The following is a 26340-nucleotide window of genomic DNA, read 5'->3' as shown; positions in this document are numbered from 1 at the left end:
AGGAAAATTCACCTATAGCCTAGTCCTGCTCATATTTCCTCAGACGTGAGTCCCACTGAATTTAATTAATTTTACTTTCAAGTCAATGAGCACAGAATTGCAGCTTCCTGTTGCCTTTTTTCACAGGATACAGTACTTAAAATCTCTTCTTCGGCGACCACTTGTAGCTGAGTAAGATTGTCTTCCATGAACACGGTCTTAACAGTGAGTTCGTAAGTGACTGTGGAGGCCAATTCTGAATCCACACATCCTTCCACAGTTGGGACATAGGTTTCCGGGCGGGAGTTGGTGAAGGTCAGGGTGAGGGTTTGCCAAGCGTGCCTTCCTTTTAGCTCATTTCTCCCTTGCGTCCTGAGTTCGAGTGTCTTCAAAGCCCATGACACCTTTGGTAAAGGCTGTTCTCCAACTGGAGTGCTCACAGGTCAGTGTCTCCCGATTGCCAGTGTTTATACTACATTTTTAAAGATTAGCTTGAGAGAGTCTTTAAACCTCTTTTGTTGACCACCAGCATTATGCTTTCCATTTTTAAGTTCGGAATAGAGCAGTTTCTTTGGAAGACAATAATCAGGCATCTGCACAACGTGACCAGTCCAACAAAGTTGATGTTACAGAATCATTGCTTCGACATTGGTGATCTTTGCTTCTTCCAGTACAGTGTTATTAGTTTGTCTGTCTTCCCAAGTGATGTGTAGAATTTTTTGGAGACACCATTGATGGAACCTTTCGAGGAGTTGGAGATGGCATTTATAAGTGGTCCACGTTTCAGAAGCACAGTAAGGTTGGTAGTACAATAGCTTTGTAAACAAGCATTTTTGTTTCCCTGCGAATGTCCTGGTCCTCAAACACTCTGCTATTCAATTGGGAGAAACCTGCACTCACAGAGCTCAGGCGATGCTGGATTTCAGCATCAATGTCAGCCCTTGTGGAAAGATAACTGCCCAGGTAGGAGAAACGATCGACACTTTTCAATGTTACACCATTGAGTTGCATTTGTGACGGTGCAGAGGGGTTGTTTGTGCTTGTTGGTACAACATTTTGGTTTTTTTGGATGTTGAGCGATAGGCCAAGCTTTATGTAAGCTTCTGTGAAGCTATTTAGGATGGTTTGGAGGTCATCCACTGAGTGTGCACACACTACGTTGTCATCAGCATACTGAAGCTCTATGACGGAAGTTAGCATAACCCTACTCTTTGTCTTCAGCCTACTCAGATTAAAGAACTTTCCATTTGTTCAGTATATGATTTCTATTCCAGTGGGATGTTTCCCTTTGACAAAGTATAGGATCATTGCGATGAAAATAATATATAGAGTTGGGGCAATAACACAACCCTATTTAACACCTGATCCCACTGTGAATGATTCACTTTGAGAGCCATTGTTACCTGTGATTGTTGCTGTCAAATCACAACCATAAGGGGTGGAGGATCCTATATTTATGCATGTCCAGATGCCATTTTTTAATGTCAAGGAAGCATACCAAGCACTGTTCCTCATTTAAAATGAGTTGTGATCCAAGGAGAACCCTGATACAGCTTCTTCCTGTAGTGAATATGGCATTTGGAAATCATTAATGTTTGGGGTTTCAAGGGCTGTCTCCAAATATGCACCCTCCCAACTCATTTCAATGACAAGCCACATTTTAGAGCTATAAAATGGACTTTGCATATTCAGTGTGGCAAGCGACACATTTTTATGTAACACTATCTGCCATTGATAGCAAAGAAGAACTGGCATGAGCAGGGCAGAAAACAGGTGTCACTCCATCAGAGCCAAGGTAGGAAGTTAGTGTCTACCACGGTGTAACTTATATTGAAGCAGGTTGTGCTCTCATAATAATAAGGATTCTAAAACTTTCTACCTCCCTAGCCCCCTGCCCCCTGAGGTGGCTGAAAATTAATGGACACAAAATGGTGTTATAGCGGCAGCCTGTCGATGAAAGCAGAATTTGGCAAAAACTGGTCGGTAAGTACTGAAATCATATCTAGTCTATTTTTAGAGATAGTTAAATTCTTTGCCACATCACTTTCTTTGTGACAAATGCAGGCACTTGCACGTTGCCAATAAGAACAACTGAGCACGTGGGCAATACCTTCAGAGTTGGCATTCCTGTCTTGGTGCTGTGAGGTGGAAACACACAGAGAGAAAAACACGAGAAATGCTTCCTTTATGGGTAGTTGGGTGTGAAGTTTTGCCTCTCTTTGCACATGCATGTAAATAGGGATGAAGAGAGCCACCACAAAAGGAATCCTCATCATCAGGCAAGTTGTACTTTAATAAAATCATAGCACAGAAATGCAGCAAGCTATTTTTGTGTGTTACCCCTAACAAAGATACTTAACTGTTCCCAGTATTTTCCCCGATGTATTGTTTAGATTTCACATAATTGCTAGGCAATTCAACCCTATCCCATTCTGTATTTCAGCTTGGCCTGCATCTTTCCCTCACATCAAACCCTAGAACAGCAAAGTGATATTCCCCTCTTCCTTTCCCAGCTGCTTCCAAAGCATTTTTATAGATAACTTTGCACACAGATGGGTAGCCACTTCCTTGGACTTGCATGAGAACTGTTTCAGACCAAGGCATCAGCTCATCTGAAAGAGGGTACACATTCCCAGAACCAGCCCCTACTTCCACTAATAATTTTTAACAGGAATAGAAACCCCACCCTCTCGCCTGGAAGCTGGATCAGAGCAGATGCTGAGGGCAAGCAAAGGATGCCTATCATGGTCTGCCTTGAATAACCTTCCTCGGAAACACTTGATTCCCCCCACTCCAATCTAAACATATTTTGTCCTTATAGGATTTGCACTGTGGATCATTTCTGATCTTCGCAGTGCTCCATTGGAGCTTGTGTGTAAAAGGAATTTGCAAAAATGGAATGCTGGAGTTGCAATATGAGATCAAGGCAGTACTGGGGGGCAGCAGGACCATCCCTTCCAGCATCTATGAAATGATGATCTGGTTGGCACAACCTATATTTGCATTGCCTTTTGTAGTCATTGCACCAGTCTCCATGGAATCAATGGGAAGCCACAAGGCTAGAAAGTGGGGGGGGGCAGGTTTCTTATCATGGCTCCTAGCCTCCTAAGAGAAAGCTTGTAGCAATGCTTTCTTTAGTCTCCACTTCCTATCTCAACCAAATGGCCAAATTCCATTCTCACCATGTTCCATATTCACCCACAAGTTTTATAGATGCAGCCACAACATGGAAGGCTACCAGTGGACTGGATTTTCCAAGCATAGCCTTATCTGAGGACCAAGGCGGTCAACAAAAAGCATGGATGAGATCCATGGCTTTCCTTTAAACAGTGCTTCCCTCTCCACCATCACAAAACAGGTTCCCTTCTAGCCTTGGAGATAAATATGAGGACAGGATGGAGGCTGAGAGAGGACAAGGAAGAATAGTGACAGAACATGTGTTTGGTACACCTGAAGGCTCCTATTCAACCTCCAGATTTAGAGCATTCCTCAAGCATTGCAGTCAATGACAAAACCCAACAAGAGTTGAAATGTAAGTACTTAGATCAGAGGTAACCAACATGGTGCCTTCCAGCTCCCATCAGCCGCAGCCAACATGGCCAGGGATGAGTTGGTGTCCAGCATCTGGGGGGCACAACATTGGCTACCCCTGGCTTACACGGTCAAGTTCCACAAGTGGCAGAGTCGTACATTCTTCAGACCAGGGAGCTCTCTTGAAAATCACATGCTGCTTGAGAAGAGAAAAAGGCCTGTTGGTTGTGATTCCCCCTCCAAACATGGCTTTTGACAGCACAAGAGAGTTCCAAGTATCTGTCTTTAAGAGGAAAGGCTCTCATTGAGAAAGACCGCAGAAAAGACACAATGCAGGTGCTGCAGTAATGGCACACACATGAAAGAAATAAATCTGGGGCTCCTCCAGATGATGTGTTTATTGAGTATTCATCATGATTTGCTTCCACAAGGCTTACAGGGAGGTTAGACTATGCCCAATCCTTATTCAGCATTCATTTTGATTGGTTTGCAGGGTGGTTATACAACAATGAGCACTCATCCTGAATTCATCCTGATTTGCTTTCACAGCAGGTATACACCTTCCCATTCATCATTTGTTCATACTACTCGTTTCAGTGCACTTCCCCATCACCTTTCTAAATGCAAACAGTCTGTTGGGGGGGTTTTTTGGCAGGGGATGCACAAAGAAGTAAATTTTTAATACACACTTGAACCCCTCCTGCAAAATACTGACACCTTGGAGAAGACCTTAATTCTATTCTGACGTCTCCAAGCTAAAACCTATGAAGATGGATCGAGAAAGCAAGCATGACCTGTTCTCGAGCTCTGACTCTGCCATGCCTCAATGGGAGACCTTGGACAAATCTTTCTGTCTCAGACAGTTTCTCATCTGGAAAACAGGAACCACAGAAATTTACATAACAAGTAAAGATCACAATTCTGTGAAGGTGCCATATCTCTGTTTTCTTCTCTTGTTTACTTCTGCTAAGGGTGCGATGAGAAAATAGGGAGGGAGGGAATGTGAGCTGGTACAATGTAATATATGCAGAGAGCCAGCCACCTTTTGGAGTGTCCCGATTCAAATTCTAGATCCACCATGAATTCCCTTCTATGGTCTTGGGCATGAGGCTTTGTCTATTTCAGCCCCTTCATCTGGAAAAGTAGGGGTGATAATGACCCACCCGAGGGTTGTTGATTTAGACAGTAAGGCCCTTTGTTACATTCAAAGGAATACATAAATAAAAACAGAAGTTCCATCTAAGCTGGAGGAAAAGATTTGCCTGAAATCAACAACCGAGCAGCAATTGAGATGGTGTGGCATTCCTCATAGTATTAAGAAGGCAAGGGGGGATGGTCGAGGGACAAAATGGTGCTAACAAAAGAAGATGCTCATCTTAGTACCAGAAAATCTATGCTGAAAGAGTTGGCTCAGATCATTCAACCCCTTTGATCTCTATATTTCCAATTCTTTAAGGAGAAATCCATTCTCCCCAACACTAAAGTATCTTCATCATGCCTATAACATACTGTTGATTTCATCCAAATGTCTGCACAACACTGGAACACTGCAGAAGGTAGCTTCCGAATCCAGCAGCTTCCATTTCCAGCATGCATGCCTGTCTTTTTAATTTTAATTTATTTTGTGCCTGGGGGAGAATTCTACCGGAAGATCCTCTTTTAACAAGGCTTTATAAACTATTGCATCCATTTCCTTGGGAGGAATAGAGAGAGGCAGTAGATAAAGTAACAGGGGAAACTGGGATGCTGGAATTAAATGTCTTCCCTCATCTTTCTTCTTTTTTTTAAAAAAAAATATCCAGTTTTATACTGTCAATTGCTTGGATATAAACCCAAAAGCAGGAAAGGCTTTGCTTTGCTTCATGTTAACAGATTATGAATTCACTATTGGATGAAGTCTCTGGTGCTTGACGAGCGTTTGTCTCTGCCGGAACCTCCTCCCACATTCGGTGCAGCGGTACGGCTTCTCTCCCGTATGGATTCTCTGGTGAATAATGAGGTCGGCCAGCCGAACGAACCTCCTCTCGCACTCGTCACAGGGATAAGGCTTCTCCCCTGTGTGAATTTTCTGGTGTCTGGTGAGAGATGAGAGTTGGTTGAATCTTTTCCCGCACTCTGCACAGCTGTGGGGCCTCTCACCTGAATGGGTCCGTCGGTGCCTGTGGAGATGAGAGAGCTGGTTGAACCTCCTGCCACACTCATCACAGGTGTGGGGCCTTTCTTCTGAGTGGGTCCTCTGGTGCCTGGTTAGGGCAGATGAGGCAATGAATCTTTTCCCACATTCAGGGCAGCCGTAAGGTCTTTGTCCCATGTGGATTCTCTTGTGTACTGTAAGAGCTGAGAGGTGGCTAAAACATTTTTGGCAATAAGTGCAGCGGTAGGGCCTCTCTCCCGTGTGGATTCTCTGGTGGCTGATAAGATGCGCTCGCTGGCTAAAGGTTTCGCCACACTCTGTACAGGCATGGGGCTTCTCTCCTGTGTGAATTCTCTGATGTCTTGTGAGATGCGAGAACTGGTTAAATCTTGCCCCGCACTCGGCACAACGGAAGGGTTTCTCACCCGTGTGGATGTGCTGGTGCTTGGCCAAGTCCGACGGGCAGTTGAAGCGCTTCCCACATGCAGCACAAGGGTGGGGTTTCTCCCCAGTATGGATTCTCTGGTGTCTGGTGAGGTGCGACATCTGAATAAAGCTTTTTGGACACTGAGCACAGTGGTAAGGTTTCTCCCCAGAATGAGTTTTCAAATGTTTGGCTAGGCCCGACGGGCGGGTGAATCTTTTCCCACACTGAGCACAGGCATGAGGTCGGTCCTTCCTGTGGATACCGCCATGAGCTTGGAGTTCCTCCTCTCCCCTAAACCTTTTCCCACAGTCCGGACACTGGAAGTACTGTCCAGCTCTTCCCAAAAACTTGGCACCTGTCGAGTGGGAAAGAAGAGCCAGATACAATGCTATGACTAGGTAGACACAAACACACATACACACTCTGTGTTTAACCCTAACAAAAAATTATGTACTCCAAAGAATTCTGCACTGTACTCAAGATGCTACAATGCAAAATGTTGACAAATTATCCAACATCCACAAAATCTAACATTCAGAAATTCCTGCATGTAACTAGACTTAAATCAAATTTAGATTGACAGACCACAACACAACTTGCACAGAGTGATTTCAATTAGAGACTTTCCAGCTCACATTTTAGCTACAAGCATCAGTTCACCACATATGGGTCCAACTGTATTATGTTAAGCAAGTGGTTTGCCCTTAAATGCAGGATTTTTTTCCACAAAGACCCACTGAGCTTCCCCCACCTCCATGCCAATCCAGATGCATACTCTGGTGTGTTGGGTAGGTAAGTACCAACCTAGACCCTGCGATCATCATATGAGGCACTTTTTCGTACGCCTCCTTCATGAAAGGTCTGTAGGGTGGCAAGATGAGAATGGGCCTTTTCTGTGGTGGCTCCTATCACAGAATGGGTCAAACATAATCAGTTTCCTGCAAGAGCATCTGCAGATGAACTGTCATCACTCTTTCCATCACCTTGATAGGAGTTAATGATCATGGGCCACATTCAGACTAACACACCCTTAACGAAATGAAGACTGGAGGGGAAATAATGTAGGGAATGGTGTGGTTCCTTACCGGGGGAGCTGGCACTCCCATTGTCCTGCTGCCTGACTTCCTTATAGGTTTGCCTTTGCCTGGTGTTGACCAGAGGCCGATGAGCTTCAGAGCAATTTGCAGGCCCTTCTTGGGCTGTTCCCGATACCTGTAACAACAGCAATAACCACACTGGAAGTGAAGAAGGAATATTGGGCCTACACGGGCTGACATCCTCTGTGGTATCAAGAGAGAAACAAATAATGGGATGGTGGTGTTGAGTGTTTATCCATTGTGAGAAGCAATAAACTCACAACCACTCAAAAGTGAAGCCTGACACAACCATTTGAAGCTCATTCCAAGCCAGCCAGGCAGAAATCACTTTTCTGCCTTGCCCTGGCCACTGTCCAGATCAGAAGTGGGGAGCAACTCCCAGCATCCTTGACCTTTGATCCTTGCTGGCTACAACTGATGAGAATTGGAGTCCAACAACATCTGCAGAGCCACAGCTTTCCCTCCCTTAGCCAACTTCATAAACTTCTTCATGAAGTTCTGTAGAGACCCCTACTGGATCTCTTTGCTGCTGCCTTCTCACAACAGACCAGAACAAAAGACTTTTGAAGGCTTTTGAGAAAGCAGGTGAGTGGTTGCTGGGCAGCTATGGATGCACTTCCCTAACTGTTGTAAACTGTTGCTAAGAAACTGCAAAGTTCTCTTCTCTACAGCTTCAGGATTGTTCCATAGGACAGAAGTTCTCAAGTATCTTCTCCCCACCCCCGCCACTCAAAAATGGCAGAGTGTCTTGATGGACCACTTAATAAACCTTTGTCCTACAAATCAAACCCCACACATATCATAAATATGACAATAACCACAGACTTGCTTTTTTGTGTGAACAAATTCTGTGATGTTAGGTGTAAAGTTTGGTCTGCTTTAAGCCTCAGGCTAGCTCCAGTATTTATCCTGCTTCTATGTTTGGACTTGATGGTGGCCTGGCAACAGAGAAGAGCCCTTTTAAACTGGTAAATTGTTGGGGGGAGGAATTATAGACTGTACCAGACTGAACTATGAAAATCATGGGCCCTAAATTAGGGTTTAATTAGGCTGTTTGATAATCCAGTCCAGGTGAAAATGGTCTTAATCGCCATCATTAGATAAAACATTAGTCAAGTGCTGAGCTAAGTACATATACTGTCCTCTGTTCCACAGACTTTTTACAGACTACTTGAATGCAGCTTGAATGCAGACCACAGTTTGAAAACTTTGGCCATAAAAACAAGGAAGCAACATTTCTCTCAGCTGCTGCAGCAGGAAAATGACCCCTCTATCCGAAGTATATTCTGTGATTAGATCAGCCATCTGTTGTCAGAGTTAGGGCTCAGCCTTTTAATATGCCTCCGAGTATGTACAGGGTGCATTTTACTCACTGCAAGGCAGTGTTAGGAACTCAGGCACCAAATGGCTCCTTAAGCCAGGGTTACAAAATAGAATGCAAAATCAGAATGCCTGGTTGCCATTCTTGGGCCAGATGGCTCGAAAGTTGTATTTTTCAATATGGCTTATTGGTTTCTGAAATTCATTCTGGCTGTGCAGATAAAATGTAACAGATAGAATTCTACAGGATATGTTGCTAGTGTGTGTAAACAGTCAAGATCCAAGGATCCGCAGGCAAACACCTTCAGACAGTGGAGGTGCCATCCTGGTGCCCAGGCACCTTCACTTGGTCACAAGTGGCTAAGTTTGAACGCTGCTGCACGGTAGTCACAGCAAGCCAAATCAAGTTAGGGAACAGGCCTTCCAGGTGAGAGGTCATAACTCTCAAGCCATAGGTCACAGTGCCCTCACTATCTCCCCCACTACTGCAGGCCAACTTTGACAGGAGATGAAACCACCCACCTGCCAATCCTATGACACCAGTCGCATGATTGACACATGTCAAAGTTTTAAGGAAGCAGTGCTTCCTTAAAACTCAACAACCCAAAGAATTCCAATTTGGTCCTCCCACCCCCATCCCTTTAAGACCACTGTGAATAAATGACCTCACCTGTTGTCCCCGCTTCACCCCCTCCTGCTGCCTCAGAAGGAAACCCTCTGCCAGGGCCACTGCCTGGGCGCAGGTCTCCGGCCCGCGCTCTCGGACTCGAATCTGGATTTCCTTCGGCAGAATCGTCAAGAACTGCTCCAGGATCAGCAGCTCCAGGATCTGCTCCTTCGTCCGGCTCTCCGGCTCCAGCCAGCGATGGCACAGCTCCCGCAACCGGCTGCAGGCTTCCCGGGGCCCCTCGGTCTCCTGGTAGCGGAACTGGCGGAAGTGCTGGCGCTGGGCCTCCACGTTCACAAAGTCCTCCCGCAGGATGGCAACTTTCACCTTCCCATAGTCTCCTCTTTCTCTTGTTTCTAGGCTATTGAAGGCCTGCTGTGCTTCTCCGGTGAGATTCGGCACGAGTTTGGCCATGCCCTCTCCTCGTGGCCACTGGCAGGCATCAACCACCCGCTCGAATGTAGACAGGTCATCCCAAGGCGGCAACTCTGGCAGCTGGGAAGTTGCCCAACCTGAGTGAGAGGACTGTACCGTTTTGAGGATTTCTTGCCACTGGGCTTCTCCATGAGGACGCATTCCCTCCTGTCTGTCAACCCTACCATGGTGCGGTGTGGCCCACCTCAGAAATTCACTGATTGCCCCAGCCTGAACAGCCCGAGGAGACTTGCCTACCCCTTCCCCCAGTTCAGGATGTCCTGGGTTTGGCTCCTCCATTCTTCCCTCTGGTTGCTCTCAAAGGCAGTTAGAGCTGTAGTGTTATTGCTTCCCTTCAACTGCAGCCATTTTGTCTCCTTGGCATTGGCCTTGACGCTGCTCTCAACTTCTCAACTCCCATGCCAAAATTGGCAGGACTGTGCTGAACAGAACAGGGCTTATCATCAACAGTGCTACTACCATCAAAAGCACAGCAAAATTCCCATCTAAGGCACTAAGAACCTGTGAAGAGAGGGAGAGAGAACCCAGACTTTTATACGCATAGTGAGCTCACAGCTATCCACTGACTTCATGCCTTGCTCCTAGCCATTGGCTGAGCTGCTGTGATGTCACAGAATAAGAACTAGGAATGGAATGTTGAAAAATCAGTGCTGTTGCTCTGAGGTAAATGGAAGGCAGTTGTGTCTGGAAGGGGCAAACATCACACAGGGACTAGAAATAGGAGGGATTAAACACTGCAAGAACCTGGGGAGATGGTCGAGGGAGAAATCAGAATGGTCGGTATAATCTTAGAGAGAAGACATAGATTACTGAGAGAGCCTACATTTCAAACAGTGATTTGAAATAAGCAGGATTCATAAAGAAATGCAGGTTTCTGGAACCAGTTTCTGAAACTGGTGCAATTTTATTTTATTTTTGGTTATTTATTTTTGCTTGTGCTATTCTGGTGTGAGCAGATGGGCAAAGAGCTATTTAAGGCACTCAGGCCTTAATCTTGCTCACCTTTCATTCTGACTTCTGTGCATCTTCTGCCGTTGTTCACATACTTTCAGATCTATCTTCACAGCTGATCTTCAGGATGCTGGATCTGCATCTGGTACCCTAATCTTCACTTGAGCAATGGGGCAGCAGAACACACAGCTACAAAGACAACCTGCTTGTAACTCAGCAAAGTGTTCTGTTCTTCCACTACTCATTGCAAGTGGACCATTCACACATGCAATTTTTTGTGCAGACAATAAAGTACAAACCATCTCTCAGTCTCAAGGTGGGCTAACACAAATGCATGAGCATCTCTTAGATGCAATCCTATAAACACTAACCTGGGATAAGTCTCACAGTGAGGCTTGCTTCTTGGTAGTCATGCATATGATGTTTCATTCTGTTTTTAATCTGTTGGGAGCCACCCAAAGTGGCTGGGGAATAAATAATAGTTGTTGTTGATGATGATGATTTATTAATGACTTACAACCCACAGGTGAACATCCTCTGCAGTACTTGATACAAAATCTCTGCACTATTCTGATTAGGGAAGGCTGTTTTATGCATTAGAAAGCACTGTTGGGCATTGCAGGAACTACGGTAAACACATCATTGGTTATCCTCATCTGCAAAATGGGAACAAGTGTACTCTATCTCACAAGGCTGTTGTGACAGGGAACAAGCTAAAGACGGCAAAGCACTTCATAAAATAGCTCCAGCAAGGTTTGTTGAAGGATTATCAGTACCAGCTAGTCCCTCGTGGATTTGCATCCCATGTTTTGAGCTGATGATCATCGCTCCACTGAACGAATGACCCTGCCTTATAGCAGAAGCCACATCTTCGCTGTCAGTCAAATAAAGCAGACGCCCGCAACTTCCAGACATCTCGCAAATTGTAATTCTCCGCATGCAGAATTCCCATCGACTCACCTCTGCTGCTTTGCCCAGCTTGGGGGTTTGTACTGTCTCGATCTGCTGCTTTTGCTACCGCGAGGAAGAAGAGAGAAAAAACCCCAAGAGCTGACTGTTTGTGAGAAAGAGGAAGCTCCGTATCTTATTCCTTCCCCCTGTCTCTAAAGATATAGAGGGGCTCTAGGACCCAGAAAGATCAACCTATTTAACCCTTCATAATCTGGTCCAGGAGAAGCGCCTTGCTGCAGGCTCAGAGACACCAAGTTAAGAAGACAGTGGATGTGCCCATTTTTTAGACCAGATCGCACAATCCCTTTTGTCAACATTGTCTCTTTTCTCTTAGTTCTCAAAACAGTGACTAATTGATGATGCAGGCTCCATAAGCCGACCTCGAGAATGCCACCAGGGACGCTTACAATGCAATCCTACGAGTATATATTCAGGAAGGAGACCACCCTGAATTCAGTGGGGCTTACTCCTAAGTAAAATTGCACAGGCTTTCCCCGCACTGCCTTAATGGCTTTGACTACGAATAAGCCCCTGCCTGGCCTCTGTGCAAGTCCACTCTCAGCTTCTGTCTTCGATCTGTAAAATGGAATCAAATAATGGGCTGCCTACCTTAAAAGGTTGTGCTGAATAGTGAGCTACCTTTCAGGATGTGGTCATGTTTGGAATACTACATACGGTTCTAGTTATCCAACCTAAAAACAGGATATTGTACAGCTGGCAAAAGCTGGGGGGCGGGGATAATGTAGTAAAGAGCAACTTAAATAATTGCAGGGTGGGAATAGCCTCCCAAGAAGAGGAGGCTAAGGCTTGAAGGATTTTTTTCTCCTTTAGCTGGAAACCAATGAAAATTCATTTTTAAAATAAAAATAAAAGGGGTGATGCGGAGGCATAATAGAGGTTTCTGAAATTCTACATGGTGAAATAAGAAAATGGATTGAAAAACTGTTTTCTCCCCCTCTGATAATATCAGAACATGGGGTTCGGAGAGATGAATTGCGGTACATTCAGGTCACGCAAAAGTACTTCCTCACAATTACAGAAAATGTAGCCACAAGTATAGACACATTTATAAAAGGTTTGGACAAATCTACAGAGGATTTGCCAGTTAGTGACTGTTAGGCATCATAGCTGAGTGGAATCTCCCATGTTCTCTCAACGGTCTCTCAACGGTCAACTGCTGGGGGGCCACAGGGCATTGAATATTTCTAGACGCATCTGGCTGGACCCTTGGGGAGACAGGATGCTAGACTAGAGCAACCTTAGCTGTGATCCACCAGCGCTCTTATCTTGTCAAGACCAACTCAACAGTCTGGATCCAAGCCAGATTAGTTGCACTTCGGTCCTACTGAAATCAATGTGAAACGTTATCAAGTACAACTCACTTAATTTGAATCCCACTTGGTAAAAATGAGAGTGTTAAATATTAGGAGTAACAGACTTTTTAAAAAGGCCAGTTTATTGGTTTTTATAACTTTTTGTTTTATCTTATCGAACTGTCACAAATAATGATTAACCACACGGAAACTAGTTCCTTCTTCTGCTGTCATTTTCAAAGATTTCTCTTTCCCATTCACTCCCAACTCAATATTCCCCCTCCAATACCTGACCTAAAAAAGAAACAAAGGGAGTGGGGCGGGGGGAGGGAAGAGAAATAATTCTATTTCAAGACCAGTATTTCATTAAGGTTCATTTGGGAGGTTTGCAAGGATGGTGGTGTTTTCCTTTTGTGTCTGGCAGTGGAAGCCCAAGAAGTAAACTCCGAGTTCAATGGGACTCCAGTCCAATGTGTGTGTTTAGGATTGCAACCCGAGCATAGCTAGTGTGCAACTGCACACGTTGAGGTTGCCTGTCATATGAAAGCAAAGTTTGCATTCCGTCCCCGCCCCCCTTGACTGATGTTCTGCAGCTATGTTTACTGCTACATGATGGGTAGGCAGCCAACTTTTCCAATACTGAGCCTTTGGGCAAAGGTTGCTCCTGTTGAATGTCTGGTATTCTTTTATTTCCAATCTTGCATCTTTTCCTTAGGGCAGGAAACCTGTGACCTTCTTCCAAGGTAAGCGATGATAGAAGTTGCCATCCAACAACCTGCTCCCCTTTGCACGCTTTAGCTTCACATCACTTGATGGCTTGTCGCTCACGTGAGAACAGCCTCTGGCACGAATCTCGCGTCCCTGCGGAGTCTTGACGCGGGAGGCTCTTTCCTAGATCTGTAAGAGTTTGGACCCCCAGGATCATCAAGTCCAGCCCCCTGCAATGCAGGAATATGCAGCTATCAGCACCAAGCTCTATCCAGCTGAGCTATTCTCGCGCCTGGCAAGGAAACAACATCCGTTTTTTAAAAAAATATTATTCTTCTAGTCTCCTCTCTCTCCTTCTGCGGAGCCAGCCGAGGTCTGCGCAACCCCAAGGGTTAAGCCGAGCGTGCGCTCTCCGCCCTAGAGAGGCTCAGGAAACCCGGCCGGAGTAGAGGGGGGATGCATTAGCCGAGGGCACCTTCCTGCTCCTCCCCTTCCCAGGATCAAAAACTTGGGATTTGAATTTTAATAAGGGGGGGATTTGCCTCTGCAGGGCTGCAGATCTTCCGCAGCGGGGCTTTGTGCCGTGGGGCTGGGCGGAGGAGAAGCGCCGAGCGAGAGCGCTGGCTGGGGCGAGGAGCCTGCAGCCGTCCGAGCAGGGCGCAGGCAGATCCAGCTGCCGAGGAGGAAAGGGAGAAACATCTGGAGGAGCCTGCAAGGCAGGTGGGAAAGCAAAACGGGAGAGGGGGAAGGGAGCTTTTTGCAGGGTGTGCGCCTCTTCCCAAAAGGCCTTTGTAGGGTTGGCTCCGAGTGAGATCCGAGCGGCTGGAAAGCCGCAGTCCAAATTTGCAACGATTTCTTTGCAAAGTATAGTGGGCGAAACGATGGCACAGAAACCGTTATTTTATCCGAGGTAATGACTTTGTGCCAAGCCCTCCCTCCAAGGCACTCAGGACAGGAGAGTCAGCCTTACGAATTCCCATGAGGTAGGTTTAGTAAGACGTAGTAGCTGGCCCTAGGCTACCCTGTGTGTTTCCTGGCTAAGCAGGGATTTGAACCCAGATTCTCCTGGCTCTCCTACATCTCTGAGTCCCCTCCTACATCCGTCCTCCGCTAAGTGAAGAAGTAGTGCTCAGTTTTCTCCGAAGAGGAGGGAAAGTGCTGAAGAGGCAAGCCTGTGAATTGCCCTAGGGCACATGGGGGATCCATGGCTGGATTTGAACCCAGAGCTCAGAAGCAACGTTTCCTAACTTTCTGTCTCCCATTTTTTAACTCACTATTCCTCTCCTTTCGAAAGCTTGAAGCTTTAAAAGATCAAGCCAGGTTCCACTTTGAGACCTGTGGGGAGCCTTCACATCCTGCCTTAGGATTCTTTCTTTTTTGTGTGGTGGGGACTGTGACTATTCTCTTTAGATTTCTTGCCCTCAACATCCTTTAGCCTCCTTATTCTACCCATAACAGGAGTGCTTAAAGAGTGGTTTTCTGTACCGCCTTTCCAATTCAGGCTTGTGTGTAAAGTGGGGATCCCCCATCTACATTTGTATGGGGGCAAAGGATTAGCATTTAGTTCATATTAATTAAGAGAACGCAGTGACGTGACTTAAGTGTATGTGGCAACAGAGTGTCTGGGCAGAGGGGTGGAGGCATTGAGGCTGAGATTCTGGGTGTATACCCACGCTGAGAAAAACTAGAGGATTGGGAGGTGAGGTGGGTTAGGGAATACTTGGAGCCAGGATTTCAGAGTTCCTTGTGAGAAGGGTGTGGTAGAATCAGGGGTGAAAGGACTGGAATGCTGCCATCCCTCCAGTGTGGGTTGATGAAGGTTTTGTAATCCAAGTTAATGATTGTGAGCATGGGATCAGGATATGGTGTGGATTAATCAATGTGGATTTTGTACATGCAGCATAATTAAGGAAGCTGTAGCTTTCCTAAAGGACTTGTGTTTGTGTGTGTCTATTCACCAATTTTCTACCCCTCCACTTGCTTTTAGTTCTTGAATACAGTTTCACCTCCACCTTCTTGTCAAGATGGACAAGAGAAGCAGATGAGAGAGAGAGAGAGAAAGAATGAGAAAAAAGAGAGACCCTGGAGAAAAATGCAGACTTTAGCAGGAGCTCTAGCTAGCCTTTCCATTCTGTTAGCATCTGAGGATTTAAGGGGTGGGGTGGGGGATTAAGAGACCCCCAGCGAATCAAGGCCTGTGGGGGAAGGGCAAGCAAGCGCTGTGGATGCTGATTCTCTGCAGAATGTGTTTAACTCCTGAGCCGATTAAGAGCTCGGCTTATCCCTCTCTGGACCCCGCACAACAACATCTCTGTTTTCTTTCCGAAGAGGCTCTCTTCTCCCTGCAGCAGCCAGCCATGTTCTGAGGCCGCAGTTTCAAATAAAGCATTGGTGGAAAAATACCCCTGACATATCCTGGGCTCTCCCCGCTCTATATTTCCCATGCCCACCTTTGCTTGTAGTGCAAGATGCTGTACCATAATTATTTTTCTGGAGGCTCCCACAAATGCAACCTTATAGTTGCAATTAGGATTCTATTTTTTCAGAAGAGTTGGCCAATCTTTGCAGCACTTTCCAGATACTTTAGATATTGATTCCAAGGCCCAAATATGGCTAACAGATTTTTTAAAGAAAATAAATGAAAGTAAGATTTCCCTATAGGAATTTCAACAACAACAAAAAGACTTGCTCTTAAAATCCCTCCCCCCACCCCCACCCTGGCAAAAATAGATCTGTATTGTGTTACTGAAGGGGAACACTTCATGTAAATTTGGTTTCTGAGGGATTGTGGGCAGGAGAGGTGTGAAGAATGGCTGGAAGTTGCACAAACTCAGCAGTTTTCAAATGTTGCAAGGCATCTTCAGGATTCTTGAGAGCTTACTGGTTTCTGTCTGAGATCAGTGATGGCGGACAAGCTTTCTTGAAAGGCGGCTTTTCCTTGTGGAAAGCACTGAGCAGGGGAATAAGGGTTCTGCACATGGTTGTGAATTCACACTGAGCAACAATAAGCCCAATAGGCTTCGCCATACCTGTGGGCAAGCAGACTAGTCCAACCAATAACATTCTCCAGAATCCTTGGCAGACAAATCCATGGGGAGTCTGTTGCCTCAAGATAAAACATTTGAAAAACACTGCCGTATATGCTCTACCGCTTGCTTGCCCATCTAAACTGTTTCTGGTGTTTTAGCTGAAATTACCAGCAACCACTGTTGTGTTTTCTTGACATTCTTTATGTTTCTTAATGTAATTGAAGCCAATTTAGTTTCGATAAGCTTGGCTGATTATAATTCAGTTGCTTACCAATGGACTGGTATGTTTGTTTTTCCATGCCCAAAATCTAGCTTTGGCCAATTTCCTTTGTCTTCCCTCAGGAACAACACGAAGCTGCTTGAATGGGAAACCTGTTGGCTGCAGGTTCAGCTGGTTTCTTTCAGTTAGCCATGACTGCTGGGCTGCATGAGAAAGCGTGTCTATCCAGCCCCCACAGTGGCAGATGTTAAGTGGCCGGAGGTGTTACGTATGCCCAGGTGCTGATCTATCCTTTCACCTGGTCTGAGGTAAAAAACTTGGGATTTTGAAGGGGATACCAGGCTTGAGCACTTGAATTGAGAGAGAACCAACCCTAGGAAGACAAGGGGGCAGGTGTGGAGATACTTATGAGGAGCTAAACTGTGGGCAACACCTTGCGGCAATGGAGGAACAAACCCGAGCAGGCGCCGGGCCAGGAGAAGGATCTGGGAGATCAGGAAGAGGCACTTTTCCAGTCCAGTCTGGTACTCCCCGGGATTTGTCCCGATGGGCAACGCCGCGCCAGGAAGGGATACCTCAGCGCTTGGAAGCCCAGTGGCAAGAGTACCTGAAAACAGTCCAGTATCCCTCTTCAGGGTGGGGAACACCTCAGCTGCCGGACTTGGCTTCGTGGGATGACTTGGCCACCTTTGACCGCGTGGTGGGTGCCTGCCAGTGGTCTAGAGAAGGGATGAGCCGCCTCATGCCCACTCTCAGCGCCGAAGCCCAGCAGGCCTTGAGCAGCCTGAATGCCAGAGACAGAGGGGACCACGGGAAGGTGAAAGCAGCTGCCTTGCGAGGCAGCTCCAGTGTTGTCGAGACGCAGCGCCAGCGCTTCCGCCAGTTCTGCTACCAGGAGGCGGAGGGGCCTCGCGAGGCCTGCAGTCGCTTACGGGAACTCTGCCATTGCTGGCTGGAACCGGAGAGCCGCACAAAGGAGCAGATCCTGGAGCTGCTGATCCTGGAGCAGTTTCTGACCGTCCTGCCAAAGGAAATCCAGAACCGGGTCCGAGAACGCGGACCTGAGACTTGTGCCCAGGCGGTGGCCCTGGCTGAAGGATTTCTTCTGAGGCAGCAGGAGAGTTTGCAGAGTGAAACACAGGTGGGTTGAGTTGAATTGCAAGCCGGTCAAGTCAGGTGTGTTGCTGCTCTGCAGAGCTTTCACCTTCTGGTTTTTGCCTTAACATTGCTTCATTTTGTTAACCATTATGTTTTTGTTGGTGGGGGCAGGTAGGGCCTTCAGTGTCAACTTTCTTTGTTGTTTCAGGACTCTGGTTCATTCCGGGAGACAGCCACGAATCTCTCTGAAGGCCAGAGGGCTGTGTCTGATGCCAGACAGAGGCATCTTGCTAAGGAGGCCCGACAGCAGGATAATGGGAAGACCAGCTTATTAGGTATGTCTTGCACTTGTGCTGTTGTGAACACAGTACAGCTCTTCAGCACAGCTTAAGGCTACAGCTTAACTTCTATGCCCAATTTGAGTCCCATAGTTCAAGGAGGAATTTAGATGAGTTGGAAAGTATTCAAAGGAGTGGTTTGAAATTCTAGAATTTAGTGGCGAACGCTACATTCTTGAAGGATCAGCTGTTTTAGCAAAAAAGATTAAAGACTCCAGAGCTGTTGTAAGCAGTCAGTCCTCCCTGGTCATTGGCTGGGACTGATGGGAGTTGGAGTCGGTTGACATTTGAAGGGCCGCATATTCCCACTCCTGTTCTGTGGCGATGCTGTAATTAACACGTGCAGTTTGAGCCTCACTCATCTGCTTAGTAGAAAGTAAGCACCAAGGCGGTTACAGCTGATGTTAGGAGTTCATGGGGTTGTCTCAGCTAACATTTCTCTAGAATATGCAGTGGATGGACTTGGCTTACTCTAAGGTTTTTTGGGGTATGACTTCTGCTTCAGCTTGTAGCCTGGCTTACTTACACAAATCATGTGAACCCATTTGTTCTGCAGGTTGATTTTCCCCCTCAGGTTTTATTTAGGTTTCTGTTGCAGGGAAGGGGAGAGAGATTTTATGGAGAGCTATGCTGTTTGGATGGCTGTTTAGGTCTCTTCCAGTTCTATCATTCTGTTTACTCTGCGAGAGTGCTATAAGCTGGGCTGTTGGTATGGCACACTAAAAAAATTAAAATCTGTACCTTGCTAATTGAAAGCTTGTACCATGAATAGTTTATTGGTGTTGTATGTATAAATTATGTAAATTGTCACAACATATTACAATAATTTATTCTGGTTTAGGGATTGGGCAATGAACTGTGCAGGGAAGTGAAAGCCTTGCTCTGCAGACACTGGACATCCTATTCAGCCACCTCTCTGGCTGCTTAAAACATACATTGGCTGGAAATATGTGCTTTGTCCATCTACCTACAAGCATATTTTTAGTCATAAGGACTAGAAACTTGCTTTAGAACAAAAGAAAGCTGAGTGTTGGGAAATTTGAATTCTGTGCATGCCTACAGCCACACTCTTCTGCATTTCTTCTGTACTCAGACAGAACTGCAGCATACACACAGCCTTGGCCAGAAGCAGAATGAGTTGTGCTGATGACATAGTTAATGCACATGGTTTTTCATCTATAAATGTTAGTCACATTAGTGCATTGAGCAACCCACAGATAACTTCAGGATTTCTCTCCCCTCCCTTCCCAATCTTACAGGTGCCAAGAATGCAAACAGAGCTAGTGGTCCATTTCATCAAGGGGCCAAGGAAGAGGGAACACGTTCTACTTCCGGGCTGGTTCCTAGGAAGGAGAAATCCCACATCTGTATCGACTGTGGCAAATGCTTTGCACGTCCATCTGACCTGGCTAAGCATGAGAACATCCACACCGGTGCAAAGCCCTTTCGCTGCATGGAGTGCGGAACAAGATTCAGCCAGCTGTCTCACCTGACCCGACACCAGAGGATTCACACGGGGGAAAAGCCACACATCTGCACCGAGTGTGGAGCATCCTTTGCCCAGCGGGCCTCTCTGGTTAGCCACCAAAGAGTCCACTCCGGGGAGCAGCCCTACCGCTGCTCTCACTGCCAGCAGTGCTTCAGCCACCAGTCGGCACTCAAGGTCCATGAACGCATCCACACGGGCCAGAAGCCCTACATCTGCCTGGAATGCGGGAAGAGGTTTGTTTCTTCCTCCACGCTGAAGATACACAAGAGGATCCACACGGGAGAGAAGCCGTTTTCCTGCGCGGAATGCGGGAAGCGGTTCATCCAGCGCTCCAACCTCATCTCTCACCAGCGAACGCATTCCGGAGAGAAGCCCTTTTGCTGCGGCGTGTGTGGGAGAAGGTTCAGCTACCCGTCGGACCTCACCAGGCACCAGAAAATCCACACGGGAGAGAAGCCCTTCCCCTGCGACGAGTGCGAGAGGCGGTTCACCAGGTTCTCGGATCTTCTGATACACCGCAGGATCCACACCGGGGAGCGGCCATACCGCTGCCTCGAGTGCGGGAGAAGGTTCCGGCAGAAGAGCGCTCTGGTGACGCATCAGAGGATCCACACGAAGGAGAAAGCGGCCGAGAAAAGCAAGCCTCTGGTATCCACAGAGTCGCAGGCAAAGAGCAAACTGAAAGCAAGCGAGACTGAAGAGAAGGTAGACGTTCCAGATAAAGAAAAGAAAGATGTGTCAAGAGCTTAGAAGCAGCCAGGCTCAGCGTGTTCTCCCAGCTCCTGATTCCTTTCAACCTTACGAAGGAAGTCAAATGCTAGAGGTTGTGCTGAGGTTTCTTCTGGGTTTGCTGATAGGTCTCATTCCTCTTCCATGCCTGGCCCCTCTCAAGGACATAGCTTGACTTTGTTTGGGGACAACCTAGCTCAGGACATAATAGAAGGTGCGAATAACCTGCTTTTTCCTTGCCCCCTGTGATTTGGCTACTGTGACAGACTCACCAGGGCATTTGGGAAAGATTGCTTCACTCTGCAGTGACTGGAAACGTAATTCAAAGCCCAGTTCCTTGCTTTTTTCCGATTTTCAGCCTGTCAGATGGATTCTTGTCCAAAAGAAGTCGCTGGCTCTGCCTGCAAGGCTTGTTCAGAGGACATTGCTGACCATGCAGCAAAGGCGAATGGGAATTTGCTGCATGTACCATATTGCCCTAACGTTTCCCAGGATGGAGCTCAAGCAGGGAGGACTCTGGTGAAGTCCTCTCAGGGCTGATCTGTGTCATCATGCTTCTCTGCTTTTTAAGCAAAATCTCTGTGAATATAGAGATTAAGGGCCTGCCCACAAAAGTTCTTCAGACTGGGTTTCTCACTGCATGACCTGTAGGAAGGAGGGACCAAAGGCAGCAGGAGATCTGCTTTTCCAGGTGCTGCAAATAGTCAGTAGATGACTGTTGCCATCATGTTTCTCATGTGGGTTTCCTAAGGGTATGTATTTGGCCATTGTCGAATGCAGAGCAGCATTTGCGAGAGGGGCAGGTGAACCTCTTCCCATTAATGTTACTTGTTATTTTATTAGTTATATATAGTCATTTTTAGTTCAAACTGATACAGTAGTTATTGTGTGTATGTATATATTTTATTTGGGGTGGAAAGATTATTCTGTCCATTATATTTTTGATGAAGTAGTCTTCTACATGTCTACTTGGCAGCAAGTAGACCCCGTTGAGGTCCATGGGCCTTAGTCCTGGGTAAATGTGTCTAGGACTGCAGCCACAGAGTAGAAGTTACCCTGGATGAGTATGTAGGAGCAGAGGGAACAACATGGAGGTTGCTGTTAATGGCCGAAAATCTTTGGGAATTCTCAAGTCTAGTATTTAAACTTGATGTGTCTTTTTACACAGAGATAGCCACAAATAAAAAGCATCATAAAAGGGGTCTCCTACCTTTTATCTGTATGAAATAAGTGAGTAACATAAGGTCTCTTGGGGGACAGGAGCACCTAGATTCGTTTTCTTCAACCGTTGTTCAGCATTGTCAAAGGTGACCATTTTGTGTAGCTGTGCATTTGTGGGATAGGAACACTGCACAGCCCCATTGTACTGGATGTGGCTCCTTACTCTCCCCCACCACCCAAACACACTTCAGCAAATCCAAGGAGAGCCATACGTAGCAATTTATTTGCATGCCTGAATCCCATTGCAGGACCAGGGTAAATGACTCATATCCAGAGATCTATATGCCATGATCCATACATCCACCAACCAGCCATCACTTAATGATAACGGCATCTTTCCCATGATGCCACAGAAGCGAAGGTGTCAGAAACCACATCAGCAGTGATGTCTGGGAGATTCTGCTTAAAAAGTCCTGCCATGTTCACATGGCTCATGCATCTGCACAGTGGGGCTCATTGAATTAGCAGCATTAGGTGTGATCTGGAGCTCTGGCCTGCATATTCTGAAATTGATTTGTCAGTACCCTTCCCCACATCTCTCTCTCTCTCTCTCTCTCTCTCTCACACACACACACACACAAGCAAACATACTCTTCACCTATGGATCTCACATGTACTTCTGCCCAAACTGAAGCACGTGCACACACATGTGATCAAATCTACAGGCATTTCTGTGTCCTGTATGAGTTGTACATCTTCCACAGTCTAGGGAATCACTGCTCTTCATTTTGGAGACTGAAAACTAAGATTCTGTGAAGTACACATTGATTAATGTTAGGAGTTGTTTAAAGACTTCAAACTTTTTATAACCTTGTCACACCCTGGATACCTTGGGATCCTCTGATTTAAATAAACCATTGGCAGCTTTTAGATTTGCTTTGTAAATAATAATGAAATAGCAATAAATCAATGTTTAGTTATGCAGCTGGACTCAGTCATGTTCTTTAAATGTGTTTTAAATGCATTGTGTGACTGTGTGTGCTAAACTAGGCATCCTATGCACACTTAAGCTGGGGACTAAGACCATGTGGGCAGATGTTCCTGGAGAGAACAGAAGACCATGAATTGCTCTAGGCAACCATTGCCAAGGAGACTGGAATGTTGTCAGTTAAAGCTGGAGAGTGGCAGTTGGACTCGAGGGCAGGAAACTGGAGAGAAGGAAGAAGGATTCTTGAGAGTGAATTTGTAGAGATGGGAGCTGTGATCTTGACAGTGAAGGTAGGTAACAAGAGTTTGAGCTAGAGACTGGGCAGCACACTCTGGCCTCTGCCATTATCCAGGGGTCTATGTGCCACTGGGGGGCTGCAACCCCATCATTCCAGGAAGAACCACAAAGCAAGGGGGGACCAATCTGGCCACATCCATTGGTCAGAAAAGGAGCAGCTGCAGGGAACTTGCTTTGCCCCTCCTTGGTGGAAGAAACGCTTACAAGACCTTTGTAGCTAAGATCTAGTCTTCAAGTTTACTTTTTTCCTCCTCCCTCAAAATCCTTGTTCCTTTTGTGCCACACCTTTTACCAGGGACCATCTTATTCTTGATTATTACAAGCCGCTTTGGGAGCCCCTTTTGCCTGAAGAGTAGAATAACAGTAGTTTAAATAAATACACTGCTTGTGTCGCGAGGGACAGAATGGCTGAGAGGAGCAGGCAAACCAGAAGCCTGAAACACAGAGGTTCGTTACCTTGTGGTTCCCAGGCGATGCCACAAGTACCAAGCAGCACCGACTACAGTGGTCACATAATGAAGACATCATTGGATTGTTGAAGTGTTTGTATTGGTTTCAAACTTCCGCCCCAGGTAATCTCTGCCTACTCTAACTTGCATTGTGTTTCTAGTGTACAGGATCTTAATTAAGGTCAACGGTCACCTATTCATCCCCAGCCTCCATAATTTTAGACATCTGTTGATTCTATCAAAGACTGAGGTCAGATCGACAAAGACAGCATATAGATATTTCTTGAGGGCACCTGCATATTTCTGTCTTAAATAATTTAAGACAAAGCATTGTTCTTTGGTTGACCTCCCCTGACAAAAGCATGCTTGTTGATCCCCAATGTTATTGTTCTGCTCTGCTCAATTCTCAGACTTTTCCAATAAGTAACAAACATAGACTTTGGATATAATGTCCAATAAACTGGGTGATTATTGGCCAGGTTAGATTTTCTCTCCTTTCTTAAAGATCGGGTTGACAATACTTTGCTCCCAGTCCCTATGAGGGTTGCCTGTAGAGTTGACATATGTAAAGAGTTTTGCTAGTTTTGGAGCTCACCGATTCAAATTGTCCAGGAATCTGTCTCTTTGTTATTATTTATTTTTCTTCTGGCTTGGTCCAGAATTAAAATACAACACTTGCTTCAAATGAGTGCCTCACAATTTGGGCATAAGCACCAATCCCATATTTTGTTTCATTAAGCTAACAGGTCACAGAGTGTCAAAATTTTGTGAAATCCCTACCGATTGTGGCCTGTTCAATAGCTGACTGCATTTCAATATAAAACACGGTTTGTTTATATTTTAGCAGTCTCCTAAAAAAGTGATGCTTCTCAGTCCATTCCCTCACCTTCAGATTGTCCGTGCTTGCATAAGTGAGCCTACTTAACATACAAAGATTGTGTCTCGCTTTATTTTAAGATTCAACATTGCTCTACTTTTACCTCGGCCTGCATTTCCCCTGTTGTACATTGGAGATCTCATGCAGCATGTCCTACGTGATACCCTGAAAGCACACTAGCTCCAAGCAGAGAGGCTGAAGGTCACTTTCCAATTGCTCTCCCACTGTAAAGTTCTTTACTCATGGTTGCACGCAATGTAGTCTATAACACTCTCACCGTGTGTGTGTGTGTGTGTGTGTGTGTGTGTAAAAGTAAAGTTCCCTGCTGTCTTTTTCCACCCGGCACTGTTGCAGAGAACCAGCCTGAGTTAGTAAATTAACTTAAAAAGACATACAGTGGTACCTCGGGTTACAAACACTTCGGGTTACAGACTCCGCTAACCCGGAAGTAGTACCTCGGGTTAAGAACTTTACCTCAGGATGAGAACAGAAATTGCGTGGCAGCAGTGGGAGGCCCCATTAGCTAAAGTGGTACCTCAGGTAAAGAACGGTTTCAGGTTAAGAATGGACCTCCCGAAGGAATTAAGTTCGTTCGTAACCAGAGGTACCACTGTACTGTCCGTATATTTCATAGAAGGAAGATGTGAAATGTCCTCAGCACCTTGTCGCTACTGAATACCCGCCACTGTAGCCCTTTGTGCTAGTCAGGTAAATAATTTGAAGGCAGGGTGAGTTGGTCTTGATGGACCCAGAGCAGCCAGTAGCCACCCCCAAAGTAAGGCTCCCTCTGCTCCTCCCTTTCTTTATGATCCTTCCTTGTAGGCACTGAGAGAATACTGAATCACTGGGATACTGGGAGGTGTCAATACTTCCTGTGCAGGATGCTGTGCCTTGGGACAGATAGAAAGGAGATGTGGTTGCTTAAAATAGCATTTCACCCCAGCACCCATTTTATTTAAGGAGAATCTAGCACTGAAAATGACGGCTGCCACCTGCTGGTTGCTGTATGCTATTACTGCTCTAGCATTTCAATAGCTTTTTAAAGTTTTTTAAAAATGTAATCTTGATCATCTGAGAATAGGTAGAAAAAATTCTCCTGCCCTCCCAACCACCCATTCTCGTCTAATAATGTTTATGTGTGAAACAGTGATTTGGTCTGTTTAATTACTGTATTACGAAGTGCCTTTTCTGGGGGTACGCAGGAGTACACTACCCCTAAACATTTTGTGAATCTTTCTACTTTTGTCCATTTACTGTATTTATTTTTCCCGATTTGAAGTATAAAATGGTGATTTTCTTGAGTCAAAATGAGAGTACCCCTAAACATTTTTAAGGAAAAAAAGCACTGGTTTTATGAATACAGAATGAACTACCCTCGGCACCAATGATTCCAGAGAGAATTCTATGTAGTTAGTAAAAAGAAAGAAAGGTTGTGTTATATGGGAAGTCTCTGATTATGTATTAGCCTCATCAGCTAATCCAGAATCACTCCCTGTTCTGTGCTAATATTCACCAACGTGGATTTGAACTCACTTGATTCATAAATATTCCTAGGAAGTATGGGGAAAGTAGCCACACTCGGCCTCCCTTGCACAACCCTACATTTGTTGCGCTGCACCAGTTGCATTTCTGCCTCTTGTTGCCGCTTCATGCCTCTGTCAAAAAAAGTTGGCTAGGTCAAGCAGCTCTTGGTGACCCTGCCCCACCCCAAGCAACTCCAAGGGTTAAAAAAAGGGGGAGAAGTAAAGGTGACCCCTAGAGAGGCACAGTAAATTGGGGAAAGGGGGAATTGCTGTTTACCCAGGCACTTTCCTGCTTCTGCTGCTTCTCCTCTAATCTACTTCCTTGGATTGAAATATAAATACATATATGGAGGCAATCTGAATTCCAGTAAGAAGGCTGAGGATTCTGTGTGGTGGCATCTGCAATGGGGAGAGACAGCAAGTTCAGCTGGAGAGAAAACAAGAAACACACAAGCACCCCTCTGGTTTATGACAAGGTATATTAAACCAGGAGTGGGGATGACTATGTAAACGGATTATGCAAACTGATTATGAATGAATAAGTGTGTCCTATAGCGTTTGCAGGTTCTGAAATAAAAATATGTGCATCATGTTTTTAAAGAAAGGTATCGGACAAACTTCTATGACTG

At 45.8% G+C, this 26340-nt stretch overlaps 2 protein-coding genes across 7 annotated transcripts in view; one reads left to right on the top strand and one right to left on the bottom strand.

Annotated features, from left to right (window-relative positions):
- The window catches only part of LOC310746622 (uncharacterized protein), a 31844-nt gene extending 9287 nt beyond the window's left edge, over positions 1 to 22557 (top strand). Inside the window, exons 2-6 of one of the 3 annotated variants that reach the window (XM_083580571.1) lie at positions 13521 to 13548; positions 14064 to 14233; positions 16885 to 17903; positions 18069 to 18195; positions 19458 to 22557. In XM_083580571.1, the coding sequence (XP_083436697.1) occupies positions 17205 to 17903; positions 18069 to 18195; positions 19458 to 20437 (1806 nt within the window). In that variant the 5' untranslated portion in view covers positions 13521 to 13548; positions 14064 to 14233; positions 16885 to 17204 and the 3' untranslated portion in view covers positions 20438 to 22557. Of the gene's footprint in view, positions 1 to 13520; positions 13549 to 13570; positions 14234 to 16884; positions 17904 to 18068; positions 18196 to 19457 lie in introns of those variants that run through there. The other 2 variants (XM_083580573.1, XM_083580572.1) reach the window with 2 other exon arrangements.
- On the bottom strand, positions 3891 to 12654 carry LOC310746617 (uncharacterized protein). Of its 4 annotated transcripts, XM_083580564.1 has the most exons (6): positions 11502 to 12654; positions 10913 to 11005; positions 10593 to 10730; positions 9159 to 10091; positions 7157 to 7283; positions 3891 to 6426 (listed from the first exon to the last, which is right to left on the bottom strand). In XM_083580564.1, the coding sequence occupies exons 4-6, from the start codon at positions 9867 to 9869 to the stop codon at positions 5384 to 5386; spliced, it is 1881 nt and encodes a 626-aa protein (XP_083436690.1). In that variant the 5' UTR covers positions 9870 to 10091; positions 10593 to 10730; positions 10913 to 11005; positions 11502 to 12654; the 3' UTR covers positions 3891 to 5383. The 4 variants fall into 4 exon arrangements, with proteins under 4 accessions (XP_083436690.1, XP_083436692.1, XP_083436689.1 ...); XM_083580566.1 differs by lacking the exon at positions 10593 to 10730; XM_083580563.1 differs by lacking the exon at positions 10913 to 11005.
- Positions 22558 to 26340: the final 3783 nt, after the last annotated feature.

Source organism: Podarcis filfolensis, assembly GCF_964270895.1.
Source record: "Podarcis filfolensis genome assembly, chromosome: 13".
Lineage (NCBI taxonomy): Eukaryota > Metazoa > Chordata > Lepidosauria > Squamata > Lacertidae > Podarcis > Podarcis filfolensis.
Note: the sequence above shows the minus strand (reverse complement) of the source record. Positions and strands in the feature narration are given on the sequence as shown.